The 25,998-nt window shown below is 42.2% G+C and overlaps 1 protein-coding gene across 1 annotated transcript; it reads left to right on the top strand.

Annotated features, from left to right (window-relative positions):
- Positions 1-17,686: 17,686 nt before the first annotated feature.
- On the top strand, positions 17,687-19,958 carry LOC145407111 (uncharacterized). Its single transcript, XM_080278130.1, has 3 exons — positions 17,687-17,829; positions 18,747-19,193; positions 19,332-19,958. The coding sequence occupies exons 1-3, from the start codon at positions 17,687-17,689 to the stop codon at positions 19,936-19,938; spliced, it is 1,197 nt and encodes a 398-aa protein (XP_080134256.1). The 3' UTR covers positions 19,939-19,958.
- Positions 19,959-25,998: the final 6,040 nt, after the last annotated feature.

Below are 25,998 nucleotides of genomic sequence, written 5' to 3' on the forward strand. Positions count from 1 at the left end.
CATTTACTCGGGACTTATCTTGGAAAGATCATATTACATCTCTTGTAAAATCTGCTTCCAAGAGATTGGGTGTGCTAAGCCGACTCCGCTCTTTCTTTACCCCTGCACAATTGTTGACTCTATACAGGGGTTTTATCCGCCCCTGTGTGGAGTACAACTCTCATGTGTGGGGAGGCTCCCCACATACAGCTCTTCTCAATAGGGTGGAGTCAAAGGCTTTTCGTCTCATTAACTCTCCTCCTCTTACTGACTCCCTTCAACCTCTGTCTCTTTGCCGCACTGTTGCATCTTTATCTCTTTTCTATCGCTACTTGCACCCGTCTGGCAGCAAACTCTCATCCCTTTTCTGTCCAACTCTCTAGTGCAAGAGTTAACCATTACTCCCAGTCTTTCATTTATGCAACAGGTCAACTCTGGAACTGTCTCCCTCTGTCTGTATTTCCTACTGCCTATGATCTCCATTCTTTCAAACGCAGTGTGTCCAGACATCTCAAAATGATCGGATCTTGAATTTGGCTCTCTATTGTATTTTGTTTTTCTCTTGGAGGGAACTGTTACTGCGGGCTCATGGCCTTTGGTTCCTTCTTCCTCGCATAAAAAAAAAAAAAAAAAAAAGCGCCAAGAGGATTAAACGTTTCTTTTATTAACCCACTGTCTGCTAATGGAAGCACTTGGGTGTTTTACCCAGGTGCTGATGAGGTACCTTCTCACGGTGGCACCTGTATAATTAGTGGGTTCCATTGCCGTTTATTTCAAGGTCCCTCATCTCCCACCCTGTTCCCCGAAAGGAGGGTGGTGGACTACAGCAGAGGAGACTGCAAAAAAATAAGTAAATAAATAAATAATAATAATAATAATAATAATAATAATGATAATAATAATAATAACAACTACAACAATAAACACAATAACAACAATAAAAATGACAGGTAGAACACCGTACAATTGCCCAAGGACAGTTACGATACAGAAAAACTTCCAACAGCCATTGCCTGCTGGAAGCCGAGCTGTAAATGGGCCTTGGGGTCAAGGTCACTGATCTCGTGCATGTCACCTTAGGTCATCACAATCTATAAGTCCACCAACTTTCGTGGCTCTAGCTTTAATCTTTCATGTAAAATTAGGTGACATCCGGAATAACCGGAAAAGAACTAATTTTTTACTCCAGGCGAGGCCCAGGTCACTGCTGTTCACGTCATCTTAGGTCATCGCGGTCTATAATTCCACCATGTTTGGTGGATCTAGATTTAATCCTTCATGAAAAGTTAGGTGACATCCGGAATATACAGAAGAGTCCTTTTTTTCTATTTTTTTTTAAACCCCAGGCCATCTCAGAAAACACTCATCCGACTGAGACCATACCCCCTTCCGCCCTGCGTCCACCTTCAGGCTATTTTCTAGTAAAATTTCGGTTTCCTACGTTAGATGGTTCTTAGGATAGCGTGGCTGATTGAATTTTCTGTGTTCTGGGTAATATCCGGAGATCAGGTTGACGGACGCCACCATATTTAACCAAAAAAAAGGCACACAGATGTCCGACTAAGTTGGCCAAGTTTGAAGGCTCTAGGCCTAATAGCCTTTGAAATATCGCAGTTTTAAAATAAATGATAATAATAATAATAATAATAATAATAATAATAATAATAATAAAACATAGACAAATAGAAGAGAACTTCTGACGGTGATCTGGGAAGTTTTAATAACAACGACGACAACGACAACGAAACCAACAACTACAACAAAGGCGATAACAAGAACAGAAACAACAACAACAACAACAATAATAATAATAATAATAATGATGATAATAACACACGTGAATGGATGAAGCCAGCCCTATGATAAACGGGAGTTGTGATGAAAGAAAATATCCGGTTGAGTCAGAAAGAATGAAATACAATCTATCTATCCGTCCGCATCTGTCTATCTATATATGCTTATCTATCTGTCTGTCTGTCTATGTCTGTTTATCTATCTATCCATCTATCTTTTTATGCATGGAAGAAGGAACCAAAGACCAGGAACCCGTAAACCGTTCCTTCCAAGAAAAAAACAAAAATTATACTAAAGAGAGCCAAATTCAAGATCCATTCCTTTCCACATGCCTGGACACACTGCGTTGGAAAGACTGGAGGTCATAGTAAGTAGGAAATACAGACAGAGGGAGACAGTTCCAGAGCTGACCTGTTGCATAAATGAAGGACTGGGAGTAACGGTTAACTCCTTCATTAGAGAGTTGGACAGAAAAGGGATGAGAGTTTGTTGCTAGACGGGTGCTAGAGGCGGAGGGATGCATGCAGACAGTTCAGAGGAGCAGTGACCATTGAAGTAGCGATAGAAAAGAAATAAAGATGCAACAGTGCAGGGAAGAGACAGAGGTTGAAGGGAGCCAGTAAGAGGAGGAGAGTTAATGAGACGAAAAGCTTTTGCCTCCACCCTATTGAGAAGAGCTGTATGTGGGAAGCATCCCCACACATGAGAGCTGTACTCTACACGGGGGCGAATGAAACCTGTGTGCAGTATCAAAAGCTGTGCAGGGGTAAAGAAGGTACGGAGTCGGCTTAACTCACCTAATCTCTTGGAAGCAGATTTTACAAGAGACGTAATATGGTCTTTCCAAGATAAGTCCCGAAAGAATGAAACTCCAAGAATGTTTAAGGATGATGTAGGATTGAGCTGGATATTATTAAACATTAGAGGGTACTCCTGTGGAAGATTTTGTCGGGTTGATAGGTGTAAAAACTGAGTCTTTGATGCATTAAAAACAACAAGATTATTTTTACCCCAGTCAGAGATACGAGCCAAGTCAGACATTAGGTGTGCCATAGCCTCATCCCTTGTTTGCTGAAGTAACTGCTGAGATGGACGTTGCAGGAACTGAATGGAAAGATGAAGGGTGGAGTCATCAGCGTATGAGTGGATAGGGTTAGATGTACGACTTAGAAGGCCATTGATGAATAAAAAGAAGAGAGTTGGTGATAGAATAGAGCCCTGAGGAACACCACTGTTGATAGATCTAGGGGAAGAACGGTGGCCGTCTACAACAGCTGCTATAGAACGACCAGAAAGGAAGCTTCAGGTGAAGGCACAGATAGAAAGACAGAAACTGTTAGAGCGCAGTTTGGAAGTAAAAGATTTATGCCAGACTCGATCGAAAGTCTTTGAGATGTCAAGTGCAATGGCAAAGCTTTTGTCAGTCCCGAAAGAAGGACGACCAGGAGTCTGCAAGGTAGGTGAGAAGATCGCCAGTGGAGCATCCCTGACGGAACCTATACTGACGATGAGAAAGAAGGTAGTGATTAGAGACATGCTTTAACACTTTTCTGTTAAGAATAGACTTGGAAACTTTTGAGACACAGGATGTTACAGCAATTGGGCGATAGTTAGAGGGTTGGGAATGGCCACCTCTCTTTGGGACTGGCTGAATGAGAGCAAACTTACAGCAAGAAGGCGAAAAAGATTACCTAGGCAGGGTGTAAGCACAGAATCACAGTTCTTGAAGACAACAGGAGGGACCCGATCAGGCCCATATGCCTTGTTATTATTGAGGCCAGTGAAGGCAAAAATTACATCACTTGAAGAAATTTTAATGTCAGCCCTTAGGAAGTTAGAGGGGGGAAGTGATCGAGGGACAGCACTGGAATCGTCTTAACGTGGAATTGGAGCAAGTCTGATCTAAGAGGTATGCTGTATCATTAAAAGAAATAGGTACAGAGCCATCAGAGTAGAAAAGAGGAGGGAAGGATGATGAGGTAAAGTTATTAGAAAGGTTTTTGGCAAGGTGCCAGAAGGAGCGGGAAGACTTCGAGTTGGAGAGTTAAGAGCATTTAGTACGGATGAAATTATTTTTAAAACAGCAAGAACAGACTTCGCATGATTCCGGGCAGAAACATAAAGAAGATTTGATTCAGGGGTGGGTTGGCTACGGTACCTTTTATAGGACTTCTTGCTGTGGACAGCATTAGAACAAGCGTGATTAAACCAAGGCATTTTTGCATTAGTCAAAGTATATGAGAAAAGAATGTATCCTTCATTGCCCGAGAGAATAACCTCCATAATGCGCATGGCACACTCAGATGGCTCCCAGTCATTAAAACAATAATCATTCCAGGGAAAATCAAAGATGTACTGCCTGAGAGCCTTCCAATCAGCAGCTCCAAAGTGCCACAACTGATGTTTCTTGGAGGGTCCACAGGCCGTACTGGAGCGACAGGACAGGTTAAGGTCATAAGGTTGTGATCGGAGGGGCCCAACGGAGAGGAAAGATTAACAGTGTAAGCAGAAAGATTAGTTGTAAGGAAGAGGTCAGGTACGTTGAAACTCTATCCAAGGCGGTCAGGGATACGGGTAGGGTGCTGTACAAACTGCACTAGGTCATTAAGGATAGAAATGATGTAGGCTTGTTCACCAGGCGGATCAGTGAAAGGAGAGGAGAGCCAAGAGTAGTGGTGAACATTGAAATCTCTTTGCATGGAGAATTCAGAAAGAGGAGAAACGAATAGTATGTGTTCCATCGTAGAAGTAAGATAGTCGAAGCCTTTTTCATAGTCAGTAGAATTAGGGGATAATAAGTAAACAGCACAGGTATATTTAGTCAGAGAAGGACAGGAAAGCTTAAGCCAGAGAGAAGAGAATTCAGAAGAATCATGTTAGGAGAACGAGAGCAAGATGAGTCGTTGCGTTCATATACACAACAGCCACCTTTGGTTTTGAAATGATTATCGGGAATGTTAGAGGATACAGAGAAGGGTTTGCTGTCAGTTGCCTCGGACAGCTGAGTCTCAGTTAAAGGAAGGTGCGATTTCAAGGAGGAGAGGTGGTGCTCAACAGAGAGAAAGCTAGAGGACAGGCCGCGAATTTTGCAGAAATGAAGAAGTGAGTCAGACAGTGGTTCCAGGCAGCTCGTTGAGTCATCACCGGGAGAGGGGAGAATAGTGGGGGCATTTATGGTTCCCCCCCCCCCTGGGGATCCGAGGCTTGGTTATTAGACGCCATTTTTTTTTTTTTTTTTTTTGAAAGGGAAGTGTTGTGTTTAATGTCCATGTAGTTTGGTGTTAACGATGAGAGAAACTTGTATCGGAGAGCATGTTGACCTACTCTTTGTGTTACTGAAACACAAAAAGTTCAGCAAAGGGGAAGATCAGGAACTAGTCCCGAGTGCTGATGAAACGGGAGCTCCAGCTCTCTATGTCATCAGCTTTCCATCCACCTTGGGAGTACTACCCTGCTCGACTGGTGCTACAGTCTATCTACTTATCAGTCCCCAGATGACTTAATCCCATTTAAGGTGGCCGAAAACTAATAGTCTCCCTGTCACCCTGTCTTCTGCCACCAGGCTGCCCTTTCTCCAACTCACACCCCCTTCCCTCACATACTTCTCCACATCGCCCCACCATTCCATCCTAGGTCTCCCTTTCCCCTCCACCTCACTCACATACACTCTTCTGGTCAGTCTCTAATTCTCGACAACAATATAAATCGAGAGTATTTTTCCCTCTGTGTAGTTCTGGGTTTCCCTCTGAGTAAACTGAGTGATGTTTACAGGAATAAAATACAAAGATAATAAACTACTTTCGTGTGGCTTTCCTAGAACACGGCTAATGTTTATCATAACTGTGGTTTGAAACAAGGATCACATGAATAACAGGATGTGTGGCTGATACGGGTGGGTGCCTCGCAGGCTTACCACTTTGCTAGACACCCACAGTTGACGGGATTAAAGTGTTGAATTTTTACTGGGACACGATTGGGTTCTATAGTCGTTCTTGCCATTGTTAATAGTATCTCCTTTAATTCAAATATTCATGTAAAATATATTGATGACATCACACTTGCTGAGACAGTGGATGTAAATGATAGAATTATTTTTACAATGCAGGACACGTTAGATAAACTAATAAATGTATTGCTGTTAGAATGTCCCCTAACCTACTGCATGTCCGCCAAAGAGGCCGATAGCATTTCCCCAGCTAACTTTAAATAACGGTAATTTATCTGTTGTCCACAAATCTTTTTGGAGTACGTATCAACTCAGATCTAAACTGGAATGACCAGATAAAGATCAGAGTAACTAAATCCATTAGGTGCATTTATGTTTTATATAGGGCACATCTATTTGGTTTTACATAAGATTTTTTTACAATGTATCTATGGTTTAGTCGCTCTGTTTTATAATACGTTGTACCAGTATGGCACCCAAGTTTAACTAAAACCCAACACCTAAAACGTGAAAGAACTCAAAAACGATGTCTTAGAATCAATACGTAGATTATGAAAATGCTTTAGCCAATTTTAGCTCTCAGACATTGTGTGATAGACGTGAGCAGCTGGCTCTTACATTTGGTTAAAGTCTCTTTACATCAAAAGAAAGCAGGCCTTTATTTCCTCGAAGTATGAAGAGTGCACATGGCAGGAATACTAGGAAAGGTAAACACTTTTTGCAAGCAGTAAAATGTAGAACGTATCGGAATCACAGGTCAAGTATACCATGTACTGTAGAGCAACTTACCTCAACATAACCATACTGTTATGTACCGTATACTTTTTATCGTCCGCCCTTAGAAGGCGGAGAGATAGCGTTTTTGCCTCTGTGTGTGTGTGTGTGTGTGTGTGTGTGTGTGTGTGTGTGTGTGTGTGTGTGTGTGAGTGAGTGAGTGAGTGTGTGTGTGTGTGTGTGTGTGTGTGTGTGTGTGTGTGTGTGTGTGTGTGTGTGTGTGTGTGTGTGTGTGTGTGTGTGTGTTCCCACTATATCTCATGAACGGCTTGAGCCATCAACATGAAACCTTCAGGGCACCAAGATATGGTCAAAATCTTGGCCGAGATCGAAAATGGGCACTCGGGGTCAAGGTCAAGGTCGCCAAAATGGCTGCCAAAGGTCAAGTAGCTCTTATCGCCTGCCATTAGCACCATTATATCTCATGAAAGGCTTGAGCTGCTGTATCAACATGAAACCATCAGAGTATCAAGATATGGTGACCTTGGACTTGGCCAACAGTATATACTGGCAGACGATTAGCATTCGGCTCCCGATTGCTATTCTTCAGTTAAAAGATGTTTGATGTAAATTTTGATAATTTACCTTTTTATGATGTAACAATATAGTGCTTAGGTCAATTCGTAAACCAGGACATTGTGTTATAAATATTGTATAACTTTGTTGGTCAGTAAACCTTGTATTATTATTATTATTATTATTATTATTATTATTATTATCTTTATCTTTATTATTATTATTATTATTATTATTATTATTATTATTATTATTATTATTATGTTGATATGTAGGTAGGTAAGCAGGTAAGTAGGCAGGTAGGTAGGTAAGCATTTACATACATACATATATATCTCCACACTAGACAGATAGATGGATGGATGGATGGATGGATGGATGCACAGATAGATAGGCTAGATATCTATATACGGTATATAAGAGGGTCGTGTTGTTTGTTTGTTTGTTTGTTTGTTTGTCCTCCTGTCACGTCCAACCCTAGGGCCAGAGACCTCCAGATTCATATGTATTTTGAATAAGGGTGGCCCAAGGATGGTTTTAGGCTGGTCAAAATTCAGATCTGGGTCATTTGAGGTCACCGGTTGAGTGTTCGCCTTTTTGGTCCGGGCAACGCCGGGTAACCCTGCAGCCCAATTTTCTGCATGGAGACTCACATGACCTCCAGTTCGGACAAAAGCTATATGAGGTTGACCTCCAAGGTCATTTAAGGTCGCCGGCCGGAGGTCATTTGGGGTCACCGGTAATAGTAAACAAGTGCGCACAAATACTGTGCGTTAGTCTGCTGAAGCTGAAATAGTTCCTGGACCTCTTACAATCCCTCGTCAAAAGCATAAGAGGTACATGGTCTCTCTGGAGTAGAAAGATTGAACTAGTACAAATGGGATTAAAGTGTTCGTCTTTTTGGCCTGGCAACGGCGGGTATGCCTGCTAGTATAGATAAAAAAGTAGGTGGACTGACAAGAGAGAGAGAGAGAGAGAGAGAGAGAGGAAATCCTGTGTGTGTGTGTGTGTGTGTGTGTGTGTGTGTGTGTATGTGTGTGTGTGCTTGAGAGGTGTGACGGGAGCCCATAGTTAAACGGTGACAGCCGGAGAGACAACACACACAGCCACAGCCTTACCCTCAACTCAGCACAAGTCCAGGTGGGAGGTGAATGTAGACTTTTTGTGTGTCTAAGTAGGTCTACATACACACACACACACACACACACACACACACACACACACACACACACACACACACACACACACACACACACACACACACACACACACACACAGGTGAAGAAAGCAGCGATTCATTTTTCCCAGAATTGTCAATGTAAGGAATTCTCTATCTCCATATGTGGATATTATTTTTCCGAGGAAAGAAAAGTAACAAATCATCAGTATTGCCCTTGTATTTTTATATTCGCAAAGAAAAAAAAGGAAGAAAGAAAATAAGAACATGACACTAACAGTCTGCTAGGTCTGTCCCTTCCAGAGAGAGAGAGAGAGTCAAGATGCGTTCTTTTCGATATGCCTGTTGAGGTCTTCTTTTGCTAACTCTCATTACGATTAATCTGTGTTACTGAACTTGTGTCCCAGGTGAAACGTCTTATAATAAAGGCTCTAATGAGGCTTATACTGAACCTATCCAGTGACTAAGTTGGCCTAAAGTTGAATAAGATCGTGTTCTCGTGGCAATGGTGCAAGGCAGAGAAGTGTTGAGGGTGAAGGGGTTAACTATCATAGGCAGCGATAATAGCATCCTGAAGAAGACAGTTGAAGAGCTGACCAACTGTATATTTAAAGGACTGAGTAGTGGTGGTAGTAGTAGTAGTAGTAATAGTCGTAGTACGGTAGTAGTAGTAGCAGTAGTAGTAGTAGTAGCAGCAGCAGTAGCAGCAGTAGTATAAGTAGTAGTAGTAGTAGTAGCTGTTGTTGTTGTTGTTGTTGTTGTTGTTGCTGCTGCTGCTGTTCTAGTTGTTGTTGTAGCCTCAGTTTCGTCTGTAAAGTACTCCTGGTGGACTGCAGGCTACAGCTGCCCTTCTCCGACAATTCACCATCCTCCTTTCGGAGACAGGGATGCACCTGTGGGACGTTTATATACAGAGGCCGCTTGCCGATCGGTCGTATCTGTGCCACAGTATGAACGCATCCTTCTCTAGCACCTGAAGGACTGAGAGCATCGATTAGCATTTGCATCAGAGTTGGGCGGTGAAGTGTGTGAGTGCGTAGATACTCATGTGCTGCGTGACCTCCTTTATGGGGTAAGGGATGCAGTCAGGAAGTTCAGAAGAGTAGTGGCATGAACAGCTGCGATGCAGAGTGACAGAGGGAGCTGCTGGATAGGAGAGACTAAGGGAGATTTGGAGGAGTTACTAAGGGGAAATTATGTGAGATATGGAGGGATTAAAAGGAGGCTGGGTGAGGTTGGGACAGGTGATGGAGAATAACTGAAATAGGGAAATAAAGCGAGAGAACTAGAGAGTAGTTGTAATTAGGGGAGATTTGCGAAATATTGGCCAATTAAAGTTTACGAGAGATTAAGGATACTTACATGAGTTATAGACGTCATGGTACTGAAGGGGTTATAGACGTCATGGTACTGAAGGGCTTAATGGAGGTAAGCAAGAAAATGGGAAATTGAGAGTGAAAGACTAAGGGTGATTATGGAGATTAAGAGAGAGTACCGAGATAATGGGAAATTAAGGGGTACTAAGAGATTAAGTTAAGTAAGGGTGACAAGTTAAATAATGGAGAAATAAGAATGATTACGAGAAATTAAAGGCAATTATGAAGCTTAAGGGAGACTTGTGAGATGAAGGGAAAATAAGGGTGAATATTAGAAAGTAAGGGAGGTGAAGTGATATTAGGGAGTATTAAGGAAGCATAGGGGAGATTAAGATTATCGAAAATTAGGGGAGATGACCTAAAGTTAATGGAAATTATTGAAAAGTAAAGGGGATTAAGGGAGACTAAGAGAGGTGAAGAGAGAGATCAGGGACTCTACCCTCTCACGGTGGAGACAACTCCATCAGTCTACTGCAGCTGGAAGTGACTCGTGACAGCCTGAAGCCATTAATCTCTTCACTTCGAGGACATAAGAGTATTTTCCACTCATAACTGCTCGCGATCGATTTCACGATTATATTCAGTTCTAAAACCGAAGTTAATTAAGGCTTTATGTAACGCCTCTATTGTCTGCATAAGTGTGTGTGTGTGTGTGTGTGTGTGTGTGTGTGTGTGTGTGTGTGTGTGTGTGTGTGTGTGTGTGTGTGTGTGTGTGTGTGTGTGTGTGTGTGTGTGTGTGTGTGTGTGTGTGTGTGTGTGTGTGTGAACATGGCTAAGTTTTTTACAATGAGATCCAAATAAGACATATTAAGGCCCCAATCATAAAATGCATATAGAAGGGGAACTCGGGTGCCCAGCTTCCGACAACACTGATATCTGTAGGACCTGAGGATAATAGAACATTCCTAGTTTATCTCTTCCATACCCGACTGGCTCTGTAAAGTGGGATGCAGACTAACTAAATCAAACTATCATAGGCATCCCACAAATGGCCATCAGGTATATACTGGATGCTAATTTCCTCTTCAATTGTCAAGCTTTAAGTCTTCGGCCGATATTTTGACTGACTTTAGAGGTTTCGTAACAACTCTTCCTTAGTGTTTTATTCTGTACATTACACATCAGTATTTTAATTTATGTTATTAATGCAAATTATTTCGATGATTACTGTACACATTACATACTCGAGAATATTAAGGTGAAACGTAGAAAATAAATCTCTAAGAGGTGCTGCTAAACTTCTGATGCCACCTCATTGTCCGATCACGTAGGTCGGGATGAATATTAGAAGAGGAATCCCCAGCCTCACTGGGGTACGTGCAGGACAACCCGTTTATTAACACAGGCGACGGTGAGAGGCGGGATGTCCAGAACGAGGCCCACTCAGACGAGGTATTTTTCCGGTGTTCATTCCGACTTAAGCTATCGCGTAGTTTAGTTTCATTTTGTTTATAAAGGCCCCAGCATGCTTGCAGCCGTCGGTCTTGGTCACCTAACGGCGGACCTCCACGTTGCTCGATCTCTGGCGCCCTCCCTATTCAGTTCCTCATCCCTGAAGCGTGTGAGTCAGGAACTGTCGCATGTAGATACTTCTTTCTCGCCAATTATTGAGCGTATTACATCTTTGTATTCCTTTCATGGTGTGCATTTCTAGTATCGACATATTTTGCATCATCGCCGTGCAGGAAGATGTAAAGGAAATGTAAAACCAGGTAAAAGTATCCACACGTGGACGGCCTGAGACCGCGTGCGCCCAGAAAGTCTAACGATCTAAAAACACTTCGAGCAACCTTGACGAATTTTTTTGTTTCAATTATCAAGGGGAAAAATTGAAAAATTAGTACAAGTAGCTATTCCATTCATCTGATTGCCAAGCAGAATTTGATGAAAGAAAAAGGTAGTAGTAGTTTTCCATGGCTGATGAAAATACTGCGCAAAATCCCTTTACTGCTTCCAACGTAATTCAATAAACTGCTGAGGAGGATGTACTGAGAAGACTCCTGTGCTACCAAGATTCGTGACTAATTAGCAGAGTTAACAAGTCCCCAAAGAAGTTTACTATTTTTAAAACTGATATTCTTACTTCAATATTCACTTTAGTATCATTGTACAGTGTACGATAGCTGTTAGAGTGATGACCTAAGAATAGAGGAGCAATCTTAAGTGCAGCTACGGTTCAAGGATGTTTTCAAATATGGAGCCCTGCCTCGGTTTAAAAAACCATAAGGAGACAATAAAGCCATGGTAAAAATTTATCTTTATGACACTGCGAGTCTTTCAACGCAGTGCGTCCAGCCACCATGAACTGAAATTACCTTGAATTTGAATTTGTTTGGTTTAGTTTTCTTTGGAGGAGACGTCTGAAGACTCAGCTTTTTGGTTTATATATATATATATATATATATATATATATATATATATGGGTACTACAACTGTAATCACGTACAATATTGGTGTGTGTGTGTGTGTGTGTGTGTGTGTGTGTGTGTGTGTGTGTGTGTGTGTGTGTGTGTGGACCACGTGTACTTCCCCTCCTCTCGAAAGTTCGTCACATCCGACAAACAACGATACCTTGTGACGTCATCGCAGGCGTTTAGGAAGTTGCCTGTCACCTCTTTCTCACCATTTACTCCTCTTTTCCTGCCAGTTATTCCTCTCTCTGGCCAGGAGTTTCTCCTTGCCTACCAATTGTATCCCTTTTCTTATCAGTTATATCACTTTTCATGCTAATTATTTCTTTTTTTTTTACCAATCATTTCTCTTTTCTTTCCAGTTACTCCTCTTTTACTACCAGTAATTTTTCTTTTCCTGCTAGTCGCCTTTCTTTTTTCCTAATAAGTTGTCTTTCCTTCCCAGTAACTTCTCTTTCTCACCAGTTATTTCTAAATATGGCACGCTAATATTCTCTCGTCGGTTATTCATTCCATTAACACCGACATCAAAATATCATCAATTACGTACAGTTGTCGACATCAATATCAGTCCCCTTACGATTAACACCTTGTTCTCGTCGGTTCAGAAAGCCCCCAAACACCTCCTTCCTAGCTATTTGTTTTAGGATATGATTGTTTAATATCTTCTGTACATTATTTATGCAAAATATGACGATATTGGAGGGATTTATGTAATACAGAAGAGGACACGTAAGGTATAATAAACAAAACAAATAGCTTAGGAGAAAGTGTTAGGGAACTTCTTTAGCCGACGAGATTACGGGTCCTTGACTACGATGGCGCCCTTTTTATTTTATTACATTTTTATTACATTGCCAGCAGATGATTTTTTTTTTACTTTTGTTTTTATATATCCTTTTTATTTTTGTTTTTAGGCAAATTGTGGAGGAGCTGATGAAGGCAATATCTAGCCTCAGTGACTCGCAATGTCTCCCAAGCCTGAGGAAAATTTTCGGTCTGGAGGTAGAAAAAGTAGAAATTAAAAAAAAAAAAATAAAAAAAAATACCGGATTTAAAGTTTTATACCAGGAAAGTGAGAGATAATTTTGAAACCCAGTGATTCTATGTTTCAAGCCCGTCCAACATTTCACTGTTTCATAATTTCCAAAACAAATAAATAAATTAATTAATAAATCTACTACATAAGGGGCACTCTCTGTCTGTCTGTCTATTTGTTCACGAACTACTCCCTCAGTTTTCATTGTACCTGGCTTTAACCTACATATTTGGAATCCTTATGACCCAAAGAAGGTTTTAAGACCAAATCGAACGATGATTTGGGGGAGGGGAGTAGAGTAGTAAGAATCACCACTCTGGTTATTAAATATATGGTTAAAAAGGCCCAAATTTGGCTATTTTTGGCCAAGATCTTGGCTATTTTGAGGGGGTACCTTGGTTATTTTGGGGGTAGAGTATGGGAGGAGGGACGAATAAAGAACGGGGTGATATGTTCTGGTCAAAAAGAGTGAGAGAAGTGAGTTGACCGGAAGAAAAACTTTACCGCCGTTGACCCCGCAAAGTTCAAGGTGACTTACGGAGCTGAAGCAGAAACATAGAGAAAGCTGCAAAAGGAATGTTGAAACTTTGATTAGGTTAGATTTATTAGAATTTTTGTCCGTCATCGCCTGGTACCTGACCTAGTAAATAAATAGATGGATCGTTGTTAATATCTGCATTTATACATGAGAGTATTAAAAGTCCCTTCAGTACGGTCATGGCTGTGCAGTATCATGCTCTTGGTAACTTCATTCGCGAGGTCGCTACTAGGGCAATCATCATCATCATCATCATCATCATCATCATCATCACATCATCATCCTGTCTCTTTTCCTTATAAGTGGGATGAAGTAGGTATCAGAGATTAAGAAAAAAAAAAAAAAAGAGAGAGAGAGAGAGAGAGAGAGCCACGGTGAGACAGCTAATCGACATGTCCGATAAAATGGGCCACACACTCATTCCTTCATCATTCCATCTCCCAGAATCCTAACTCTCCTTTACTGGCACACGTTTGCACACATATAGCCTCTTTAAAATTATCCATTAGACAAAGGCAGCCCGACAACTCTCATGTCAGAAACAAGAGGCCAAACACTAATCATCCACTCCCCCGTACAAAATTCATCCAATAAGTTCTATGACAGTTCACATTTCTAGCCTCATCAACTTTAACAACAACAACAACAACAGTAATAATAATAATAATAACAATAATAATAATAATAATAACAATAATAATAATAATAATAATAATAATAATAATAATAACAGTAAATATAATAATAATAATAATAATAATAATGATAATCATCCATCCATCCATCACCTAATCCTACGTTGCCCCACGAGGAGCGTAAGAGCCCGGGGCTAGGCAGTTGGTCCCGACATTTAAGATGAGAGTGACCAGCCTCACTCATCCCTGAGTGGCATTATGTGAGCAATAAACCCCAACCACCCCTTGGATATAAACCTTCATCGGCTCAGTCCGATTGGAGTGCCATAATTACCCACTAAATCACCAGGCGCCATAATAATGATAATCTATCTATCTATATACCTAGGCTGCTTCCCCCAAGGAAATGGAGGTAGCCGAGACAGGACGACACACTCCCCATTTACTCATCCATTCAAACACATTCATTCGCATCTTAGCCCCAAAGGGGAGAACGGACAGATCCTCACCGCACCACACCGCACAAGGGTCAACTGCGCAATGCAATCAGTGATATCCGCAGCAGGGCCCAACAGCAGAGCTGGTTTATTATAATCATCATCATCATCATTATTATTATTATTTCTCTTGTTATTATTATTATTATTATTTATTATTATTATTATTATTATTATTATTATTATTATTAATACGTTTAGTTTCGTTTCGTTTTATTAAAGGCTCCAACATGCTTGCATGCGTCGGCCTTGGTCACTTAATGGCGGCTCTCTATGCTGCTCGATCACTGGCAGCTTTCCTGTTCAGTCCTTTATCCCTGAGGTCACGCTCAATGAATTCCTTGCAGGTCTTTTTCGGTCTACCTCTCGCAACCCTAATCCTAACGTTAGCACTTCTCACTTTCTGCACCCAGTTATCATCCCCCATCCTCTCCACATCCCCAAACCATCTCAATCTACCTTTCCTTATCACAACACCAATACCTTTCAGTCCCATCCTACCCCTCAACCATTCCATCGTAAACCTAGTCCCCCCAGGCCTCACACTCAAGGACGAACTGCACATCCATCCACTCACTGTTTTTTCTGTACCTTTGAGTCTGTGAATATCCTCTTCCTTTGCTGCCCAGGTCTCACTACCATACAACATTACACTCCTAACATATGCCACATTCAAAGATCCCTTAGCATGGAGGGAGAGCCCTTTCAGTGTCAGTTGAGGCAACAGCTTCCTGAACTTCCTCCAACCACACTTCACTCTGACCCCAGAGCTAGCTCCAGCCCCACCTCCAGCACAAAACATGTCTCCCAAATAACAAAACTACTCACCAGCAAGATCAGTCCTTTCACGCCTGATTAATCTCCACATGCTTTCCACGACACACTGCGCACATGAAAAAATTATCTTACAGTCTACTTCTAATAATCATAATAGTAATAATAATAATAATAATAATAATAATAATAATAATGATAATAATAATAAGCCCTTAGCAAAGACGTATCCCCACCATGTGGTAAAGAAATATAATGCACAATTAAGTATGGCAATTTCATATATAGGGATATAAACCAGGACTAGTGCACTATCTTTAAAAAGTGAAGATGACCCAGCAAATAATTTCCAAGCCACAGCTATTTACAGAGTAGTTTCTTTACATGGAAATAGCTCGTAAAATTCTGACAATGTGGCTATTTCATATATAAGGACATAAACTAGGACTCATACTCTGTTTTTCTGTAGGATATGAAGAGAATCCAGCAAGAAGTTTCTAAAATACAACACAGGACAGATTTTTCCTTATATGGTCATAGCTCGTAAAGTATAGAATATAAGGCAACTTTATATATACGGGCATCAGCTACGACACATACTCTGTCTTTCTCTGTGATATGAAGCCAATCCACCTGGTAGTTTCCGAGACACAGGCCAAGACGGAAAGACGGACAGACAGACAGACAATCATACGGGCAGGGGCTATTCCCATATCCCCACCATATGGAATAATGGTGGGGATAATAATGATGGTGATAACAGGAACAATAATAATAATAAAATTAATCATAATAATAACAATAATCATCATCATCATCATCATCATCATCATCATCATCATCCATCCATCCACCTGTCATCCAATCCTATGTTGCCCCATGAGAAGCGTAAGATCCCGAGGCTAGGCAAGTTGGTCCTGACATTTAAGATGAGAATGAATAATAATAATAATAATAATGATGATGATGATGATGATAATAATAATAATAATAATAATAATAATAATAATAATAATAATAATAAATAATAATAATAACAACAATGATAATAATAATAATAATAATAATAATAATAATAATAATAATAATTAAAAATAATAATAATGATAATAATAATGATAAAGTGGAAGCAGATTTAATCAAACATACATTACGTCTTTTGCTGAAGAAGTTTAAGACCTGAAATAAGACTAGAAAAATGAATTTCCAACCCAACCCAAGCGCCTATTATGGAAAAAATGTTGACCTCTCGCTGTTAGTCAAAGCTATCCAGAAAATGGACTTTATTCTTACGGTTGATCAAGTATATAAGCATCTGTGCATGAAGAACGGTATAAACAGTTCTTATCACAAACTCATTAAGTCGCGCCAAAGTATGCCACACTGCACTAAGCTACACCATATCACACCTCACCACAACACACTAGACTACACACCACATCAAACAACACTAGGCTACACCACATCACAGCACCCCACATTAAACCACACCATATCACACCTCACCCCACCACACTAAGCCACACCGCATGACACCAGACCACACGACCACATTACATTGCTCCACACCACACCTCATCTCACGACACCACACCACACTACAAAGCTACATTACATTTCACCATTTCACCACACCACACCTCACCACATCACACATTACCACTTGCTTGAATTACGGCAAAATACTCACAGATTGTCAACAAACGCAATCATAATCTGGGCAAGAGAACAGTTCACCACTCTGATCGTAACACTCCAAGACCTTTTTATGTCTTCTTGTTTAGTTGAGCTGTTGACCACTACAGCCTTACCACCAGTATCTCTCCTATTCCTCACATGTGTTATCTACCCGTCTTACAAGTATTGCCCTCTTCGTGTGATACTACTTGCCTTATCCATAATATTTTTCGTGTTCTCCTCCTATTCATCTTCCAGTCCTCTTATTTCTGTTCAATCGATGTTACAAGCTTCTCCTAATGTCATCATTCTCCTCTTGTGCAGTCTACCAGTTTCTATAGTTATGCACTGATCGACCGATGTTACAGCTTTCTTCATAACACCATCTCCTCTCCTCTTGTGCAGTATACCAGTCTTCCTATTTCTGCACTGTCCAGTCAATGCTACAGCCTTCTCTCTAACATCATCTCTTGTTTTCCTCCTGTGCAGAGACCTTCAAAGCAGCTGAGGGCCCCATATTTTGCAGTGACCACCTCCACAAGCACCCGTCATCATGTGGCCCCAGCAGGTTAACGCGCCCCACATTGTCACGTACTGGGTGATGATACCTATCCTGGTGATAGTGGGAGTCCTGGCCAACTGCCTCAGTGTTGCGGTCCTGCGTCGTCCTGCACTAAGATCACAACAGGTTAACAGGTGAGACCAGTGCTTTAACTCACTGTAGATAAACACACTGACCCTCTCCCTCCCCTCACACACACTAACCCCCACGCAACACACACACACACACACACACACACACACACACACACACACACACACACACACACACACCATCCATATCCATAATCATTCTATCCAGCTACTACTATCGTCAATAGATGAGTGGAATCAAGAAACAGAAAATTGAAAAATACAAAAATACATCTAAGAGATTAATGTTAAAAACACCGAGCCAAAACTGATCACGCCTCCCCACACTCACCAATCAAGCTTTGGATATTCTCAACTAAGGATATACTGTATTCTCGACTTGTGGTCCTAAATGTCGATTCGTTCCACCACGATAAATATTAAAAGAGAGACCAATGACTTTCGAAATTAAGTGATGTCGTCTTTTGAACTCAGCAAGCTTTTCAGATTATTGTGTTAAAGTTTTATTATTATTGGACTATAAAAGGGAGCTGTTTCATTCTCCGCAACTGTACAAATATTATACAAGAAAATGAAGTAGTAAACCAATGGCTACGATAACAATAACAAAAACTCAAACGTAACTCAGTGAGTATTTAGTATTATCCATCCTTTTGTACGTGTTATGAGTTACAGGTAGCTCGTGCCTGTATTCAGTCTAAATAGTCTCCATTAAACCTTCAAGGAGGTGAAAAATCTTAGTTATGTCATTCTTAATACGGTTAGATTATGCTTAGTGCAGGAGTTGCCTTCACCCATCTTAAATTAGTGTGGTATGAAGAGAGGGCAATATGTGACCTGCTGTAGACCTTTGACCCATGACATGCCCTTGACCATTGTTTCATGTCATGACTTTGACATATGGCATTCTTTTCCCTGTTGCCCCGTGTTGTTAGCTTCAGCTTTGACCCATGTTGCAGGTACTTCCAGCTGTTGGGGTGGTCTGACATCCTGCTCTTCCTGTCTCATCTGCCCATCATCATCAGTATCAACGGCTGCACCTTCTCCAGCTACGGGCTCGCTTGGTATTTTGCTCACATGGGCTGGACGGTCATTGCTGGAGTGCATTCGTTCAGCTCGTACATCTTGGCCTGGCTGGCCCTGGACCGATGTCTGGCCGTGTGGTGGCACTCGGCATATTCATTCATGCAGCGGATTAGGGTCCAGCACTTTCGGATCATTATCACGGCTCTGGCCTGCATGATTGTTCAGATCCCATACATGGTGGACGCAAGTGTGACCTGTGTCACCAGCAGTGGGGAAGAGTCCGATGCCGAAACAGACCCTTACTGCCTCAACGGGACCTGGGGTGAGTTGGACGGTCATCAAAAGAACTTCGGTGAAATGTGGCACGTGATATATGGCTGGTTAGTACTTATGTTACTATGGTTTCTCCACTCAAAATCTGAATAATTATCGTGGTAAATTATTACTCTTATACTGACTAAATATAATATTGTTTAAGCAGTAACGATATCCTTTAATAAAATTAAGTGTTGGTACAGGTTCTACGGCTTTATGATGCGCGGTGGTCCTGGTGTACTGCTGCTGCTGTTCAACCTCAGCCTGGTGGTGGCTGTGTGCCAAGGGCGGGTGCACTCCCGTACCCGTCCAAAGTCTCAACAGGAACAGAAAAATGCGTCAAATTGGACCTGGGAACGCAACCTGATGATCACCATGATCGCCATGGCCTCCTCACATCTGGCGCTTGCACTGCCTATTGTAGTGTTCTTGGTGTTTTACGCCGAAAACGATCCCGAACACTGCATGAAAGATAATGCAGCGGAAACCCTGCGACACACAGCCAACTGCATGCTATTGCTGGAACACATCCTGCATCCCGTCTTCCTGGCCTGCCTCAATCCAGTCTTCAGGCGGGAGCTAAGCCTTCTTCTGCGTTTGACAAAGGCGCGTGACAGGCCTGTGAGTGGCATACATTCGATGGGTCTCTCTGACACCTCCACGAACCTCGTCTCACTTGCCAGCACCTCATCTCAGAACAACACTACCCCCCTTTCGGCTCACAAAACCGGCCATCACATCCAGAATCCAACACTCGTCCAGCCAAACACGACCCACTTAACAGAGCAATATCAGGGAGAAATCAATTAAGGATTCTCACTTCATCTAAGGCTAAAAGTCCACCTCATCTAGTGCTGCCTCAACATAGCAATAAGATGTAGGTGTATCCAGCACTGTCCACACATACTGCAAATATATCTCCACACACACGCGCGCACGCGCACGCGCACACACACGCGCACGCGCACGCGCACGCGCACGCGCACGCGCACGCGCACGCGCACGCGCACGCGCACGCGCACGCGCACGCGCACGCGCACGCGCACGCGCACGCGCACGCGCACGCGCACGCGCACGCGCACGCGCACGCGCACGCGCACGCGCACACGCGCGCACACGCGCACGCGCACGCGCACGCGCACGCGCACGCGCACGCGCACGCGCACGCGCACGCGCACGCGCACGCGCACGCGCACGCGCACGCGCACGCGCACGCGCACACACACGCGCACGCGCACGCGCACGCGCACGCGCACACACACACACACGCGCACGCGCACGCGCACGCGCACACACACACACACACGCGCACGCGCACGCGCACGCGCACACACACACACACACACACACACACACACACACACACACACACACACACACACACACACACACACACACACACACACACACACACACACACACACACACACACACACACACACACACACACACACACACACACACACACACACACACACACACACACACACACACACACACACACACACACACACACACACACACACACACACACACACACACACACACACACACACACACACACACACACACACACACACACACACACACACACACACACACACACACACACACACACACACACACACACACACACACACACACACACACACACACACACACACACACACACACACACACACACACACACACACACACACACACACACACACACACACACACACACACACACACACACACACACACACACACACACACACACACACACACACACACACACACACACACACACACACACACACACACACACACACACACACACACACACACACACACACACACACACACACACACACACACACACACACACACACACACACACACACACACACACACACACACACACACACACACACACACACACACACACACACACACACACACACACACACACACACACACACACACACACACACACACACACACACACACACACACACACACACACACACACACACACACACACACACACACACACACACACACACACACACACACACACACACACACACACACACACACACACACACACACACACACACACACACACACACACACACACACACACACACACACACACGTGCTTGCCTTATACCGGATTCAGAAACCACTTCATCATCTTTATACTCATACCCTGACGTCTGCCTTCACCATAAGGTCATGCATCCGAGTCTACTGTAGTGCTGTTTGTTGACGACAGGAAAGCCATGCAGTCACCATACGTTAAGGCCGGTTCACACGAGCAAAATCGCGGCAGTTTTTTGCCGGAATTTGCTTCCCGGTAGAAATTCCGGCAACTTTTTTCGCCGGTATGGAGAGACCGACATGTCGGTCTTTTTTCGCCGGAATCGGGAGAAAGTTGCCGGGCCGATTAAAATGGAAGCACCGAACAAGACAAAGCTCTGGGAACGAAGACGAATTCGACATCTTTGTGTGTTTACAGTATCACCATCTCGACTTCATCACGCGTGGCCAACACAAGTTTATTCATCATGCCTGCCGTTCTCCAGCAATCACAGTTTCTCTCATCTGCATATTTTGTTTTTTAATGAAGGGTGTCACAAGCCCCAGCAAATGGTCGTACTGGGTCTTGTTAAGACGGATCCACTCATTTCAAGTTTGGGGATCCTCCAAGCTGAGCTCCCTCACCAGCCTGTAATACACACTCTCTTCTTTTCTCCTAGACAGTCACGGACGAGTCCAGATGCGTGACGGCTTATCTTGAAGTAGAGAAAGTGCAAGTGCAAGGGCTGCACACCTGGTACGAGTACGGCGGTCCATCTTTGTTTGTAAACACTGTTGCCGCGTTCCTGCCACTCAGTCCCCGTACGTGTGAACACCTTTCCGGGAAAAATGCCGAAAATCGGCATTTTTCCGCCGCAAATCGGCGAAGAAAACGGCCGCGATTCAGCTCGTGTGAACCGGCCTTTACACACACAACTACCGTCCTCTTGATGGGGTAGCTCCTTAGCTCCTCCAGAAGGTGAGGGAGTAAAGTGCATTATCAAGTGCTGGGCATGAAGATATTAACCCCTTCAGTACGGTGACGTCTATTTTGGCTTATTCTTGCTACCGCCAAATATTTATTAAACTTAGAAGGGCCTCCTAGTAGTGAAGTGGTTAATGGAAGCCATATTTAACCCATCTATAGAGAAAAGACTTTGAATAAAATAATCTGGAAATGGCAAGAATAAAATATAATAGATGTCAACTGGTTAACCAGAGGACAATGATATCCCAATACCAGATACTCCTCCTTCTTACCGTATCGTAGAGGCAGTTAAGGTTTTGCATTACATGTGGTGTATTCCCTGGATGGAAAAAAAAAAAAAAACTACAGCCACGAACAAGGACAACTGCACTCAAGAACAATCACAAGGACAACGAGCAGCCAAAGACAACCACACTGCGAGTTGCCGTGAAGGATGACTGTGGGATTATGACCCGTATATTGACTGGCACAGGACAGTTTATACTGCCTCTTTCTTAGTGATTTGGTGCTGCAGAGGGACGCCTTCACGTAATGGTATCATTTTAACCGGGTGGCCCCACTATTTGGTTGTACAAAAGTCGCTCAGTTACCTCCCAGTCCTATAAAAGCAAGATGGAGGACAGTATGAGGAGGATATCTTCAGCCACTGAGTTCACACTTCTGAGGAACCTAGAGCTACAACAACTTCTAATAATACATAGCTATTTATTTTATACAACACCTTCTTTTCTCATGTTATCTGTGTCATATTGACACTGAGTGCATTAATAGTGCAATAAAGAATTGTTAAGATACATTGTGCAAAAATATATTTCGCACTTTTGCCACGAATTATAAGCTGTTCTTTATTACTGTATTGATTATTATGAGTTATTGTACATAAATATACACAAAGACAAGTGATGTCGACTTTCTTGTAATTATCATTGTTGCCTGCTTTACCATTTCATTTCATCCACATTAGCTTGACAGAGACTTTTGACCTTTTGCAGCTCATTTCTCGTAGCTCAGTGGTAGCCTACAGTAAGATAATATGTCAGCTCTACATCCTTTCCACCGCAATTATTCGTGACTAGCACAATATTTAGCGTTAATCGTTTGTTACAGCTCAGCATTCAACACAGACAGATGGCAATTCTAAGCCAAATAAAAGTGGTCGGAGTATAGTAATCAAAGAAGTCGTATGTAACACTAGCCAATATGCATTATTATTAATTACTTTTATTATTATTATTATTATTATTATTAATATTATTATTATTATTATTATTATTATTATTATGATCATTATTTACTCGACATGGGCGGATCCAGAAGTGTTGCCTAGGTTGTCAGCACAATACCTACGGTTTTTCAGATTGAGAATAGAATGTAATAGTAGTGGTAGCTGCAGCAGTAATGCAGCAGTAGTAGTAGTAGTAGTTGCAAACAAAGGCTTGTCTGAATGTGAACCCAGTGGACTGCAGGCTGAAGTTGCCCTGTCCTGCAGACCACTGGGAGGGAAGGGAGGGAGTTGAGGGATGTTTATATAACAGGGCATCTCCACTCTCCAGTTATATCAGACACACCACATGCAGGCATCCCTCTCCAGCCTCGTGAACAGAATACATCACATATATGGACTGCATATGTTCGTGGCAATGTGTTCATTTCTCACACACAAACATGGCGTAATTCATCCTTGTCTGGCACACTATAGACTTGATATCCATGATCACACATTCTCCTTCTCAGATAAGTTGCAAAAATTATCTTCCATACTCTTTTTAATATAACCTGGCCTAAAATTTGCCCTGTCTCCATATTCAGTACTGAGTTATAGCAAGAGATTAACGTTTGAATGTGATGTTAGTCATCAAGAAGTGTTGTAGAAAGAATGCAGAGGCACACTAATGTTTTATGCTGCCACAGAGCTGTGTGAAATAAGCTACAACAGGGCAAAAATCTGTTCAGTGTTAAAGTAAAAACAGTGTAATATATCAAAAATTACTTAGCTGGCTAAGAGGAAGAGTGGAGAAAGTTTATGAATTTTGAAAGTGATGTAGACACCTCTGATATTATCTGGATCCGCCCTTGTTCGTGTATTTTAGTGCATTTCACATCTCCAGCGTTAACCCTTTCATTGCGCTGTAGCCATGTATATTCAACCCTTGCTATTTCCAAATGGTTTAATTCAGCTCAGGAGAGACTTTTACTAACCAGAGTGGGTTCATCATTATCCCACTTTACTGCTATGACGCTCCCCTTAGTCGAATGAAATCGTATTGTGGCAGCAAGAACTAAATCACACCGACGTTCTCGAATTAAAGCCGAATTCTAGGTGACAGAGGAGGATTCGTGGTAGCATTTCTTCAGCGATTTGTTTTCCATATTACACCTGCCCATTCTGTTCTTGATACTGATTTAATCTTGACACACACTGTAGTATCCAAGAAGATACTGAGGTGTATTATACGAAATAATTCGCCAGGGAAAAGGTGTTCTTAAAAATATGACATAATTTGAAAAAGGACTTCGAACACGCCTAAAGAATTTATTAGACGCTACAGAGAATCATTGTGGTACTGGTTGGAGGCTCGTTGATCTCTTCAATACGACGACGTAATCTGTATTCTGCTATTGCTACTCTATTATTTGTATTCTGTTGTTACTACTTAATTATTTGTATTCTGTTATTCCTACTCTGTTGTCTGCATTCTGTTATTACTACTCTATTGTTTGTATTCTGTTATTTACTACTCAATTATTTGTATTCTCTTAATGCTGTTCTTCAGTTTCATACAGTACCCTTCAATCTTATACTGTATCGTTCCCATACTGAATCCATTAATCTCAAACTGCATCTTTCCATCCCATACTGTATCCTCCAATCTCATACTGTATCTTTTCATCCCATACTGTATCCTCCAATCTCAAACTGTATCCTTCAGTCTCATCTTCGTTATCCTTCTATTCTCCTGACGTGACTAAAATCGCCTTGTAGTAGTTAGGATTAAAAAGGGCGTCATGGTACTGAAGAGGTAGCTGGAGAATCCCCCTAACCCCTTCAGTACGAAGCCTATCCCCCCAGTCTGGCCAGGATCGTGTGTCGGTAGCAAGAATGAATTAATACATTGTTATACTGAAGGCGTTATACCCTGTTCACTTTAACTTGGCCTATAATTGCCATCCCTCCACCTAGAATGCTGAGTTGTAACAAGCGATTAGCACTAGAATATGGTGCTAGTCACGAAGAAGAGCCGTTGAAAGGACATATAGCTGTAAGATTTTTTTTTTCTGCCACTGAGCTGCGTGAAATAATCTGTAAAAAGCTAAAAATCTGGGCCAACTAAAAATGAACGAATTATAGCATTGCACGCTGACGGGAAGGGAAGTCTGTATATACTAGATTTTGTACTGGCATATTTGGTGAATATAAATAAAACGCTTTAGCGAAAATAAAGGAACATATCATTCATCCTTTCCAGTAACCATCACCATCATTATCAGTATCGTCATCATTATCAACACCACCACCACCACCACAATCATCATCATCATCATCATTACTTGTACAATCACCAGCATTACCATAATTAATGTTATCACCATCACCATCATCATCTCCATCGTCATCATTAACACAACCACCAGCACCATCATCTTTACTAAATACAGTCATTAGCATCAGCATTATCAGTCTTATCGTTACCATCATCATCATCATCACCATCATCATTAACACCACCACCACCTCAATCAATATCACAATTACCATAATCATCTTCATCATCATTACAGTTATTGTCACCATCACCATTTTCATCACCATTATTATC

This window comes from Coenobita brevimanus, chromosome 72 (genome assembly GCF_032717465.1).
Source record: "Coenobita brevimanus isolate Jiangsu-jjx chromosome 72, ASM3271746v2, whole genome shotgun sequence".
NCBI classification, from domain to species: Eukaryota; Metazoa; Arthropoda; class Malacostraca; order Decapoda; family Coenobitidae; genus Coenobita; species Coenobita brevimanus.

Excerpts from the sequence above, each read along its gene's own strand:
- LOC145407111 (XM_080278130.1), top strand. The coding sequence starts at position 17,687 with ATGTGGCCCCAGCAGGTTAACGCGCCCCACATTGTCACGTACTGGGTG. Across the intron at positions 17,830-18,746 it reads AGATCACAACAGGTTAACAG|GTACTTCCAGCTGTTGGGGT; the intron begins GTGAGACCAGTG and ends CCCATGTTGCAG. Across the intron at positions 19,194-19,331 it reads TGGCACGTGATATATGGCTG|GTTCTACGGCTTTATGATGC; the intron begins GTTAGTACTTAT and ends GTGTTGGTACAG.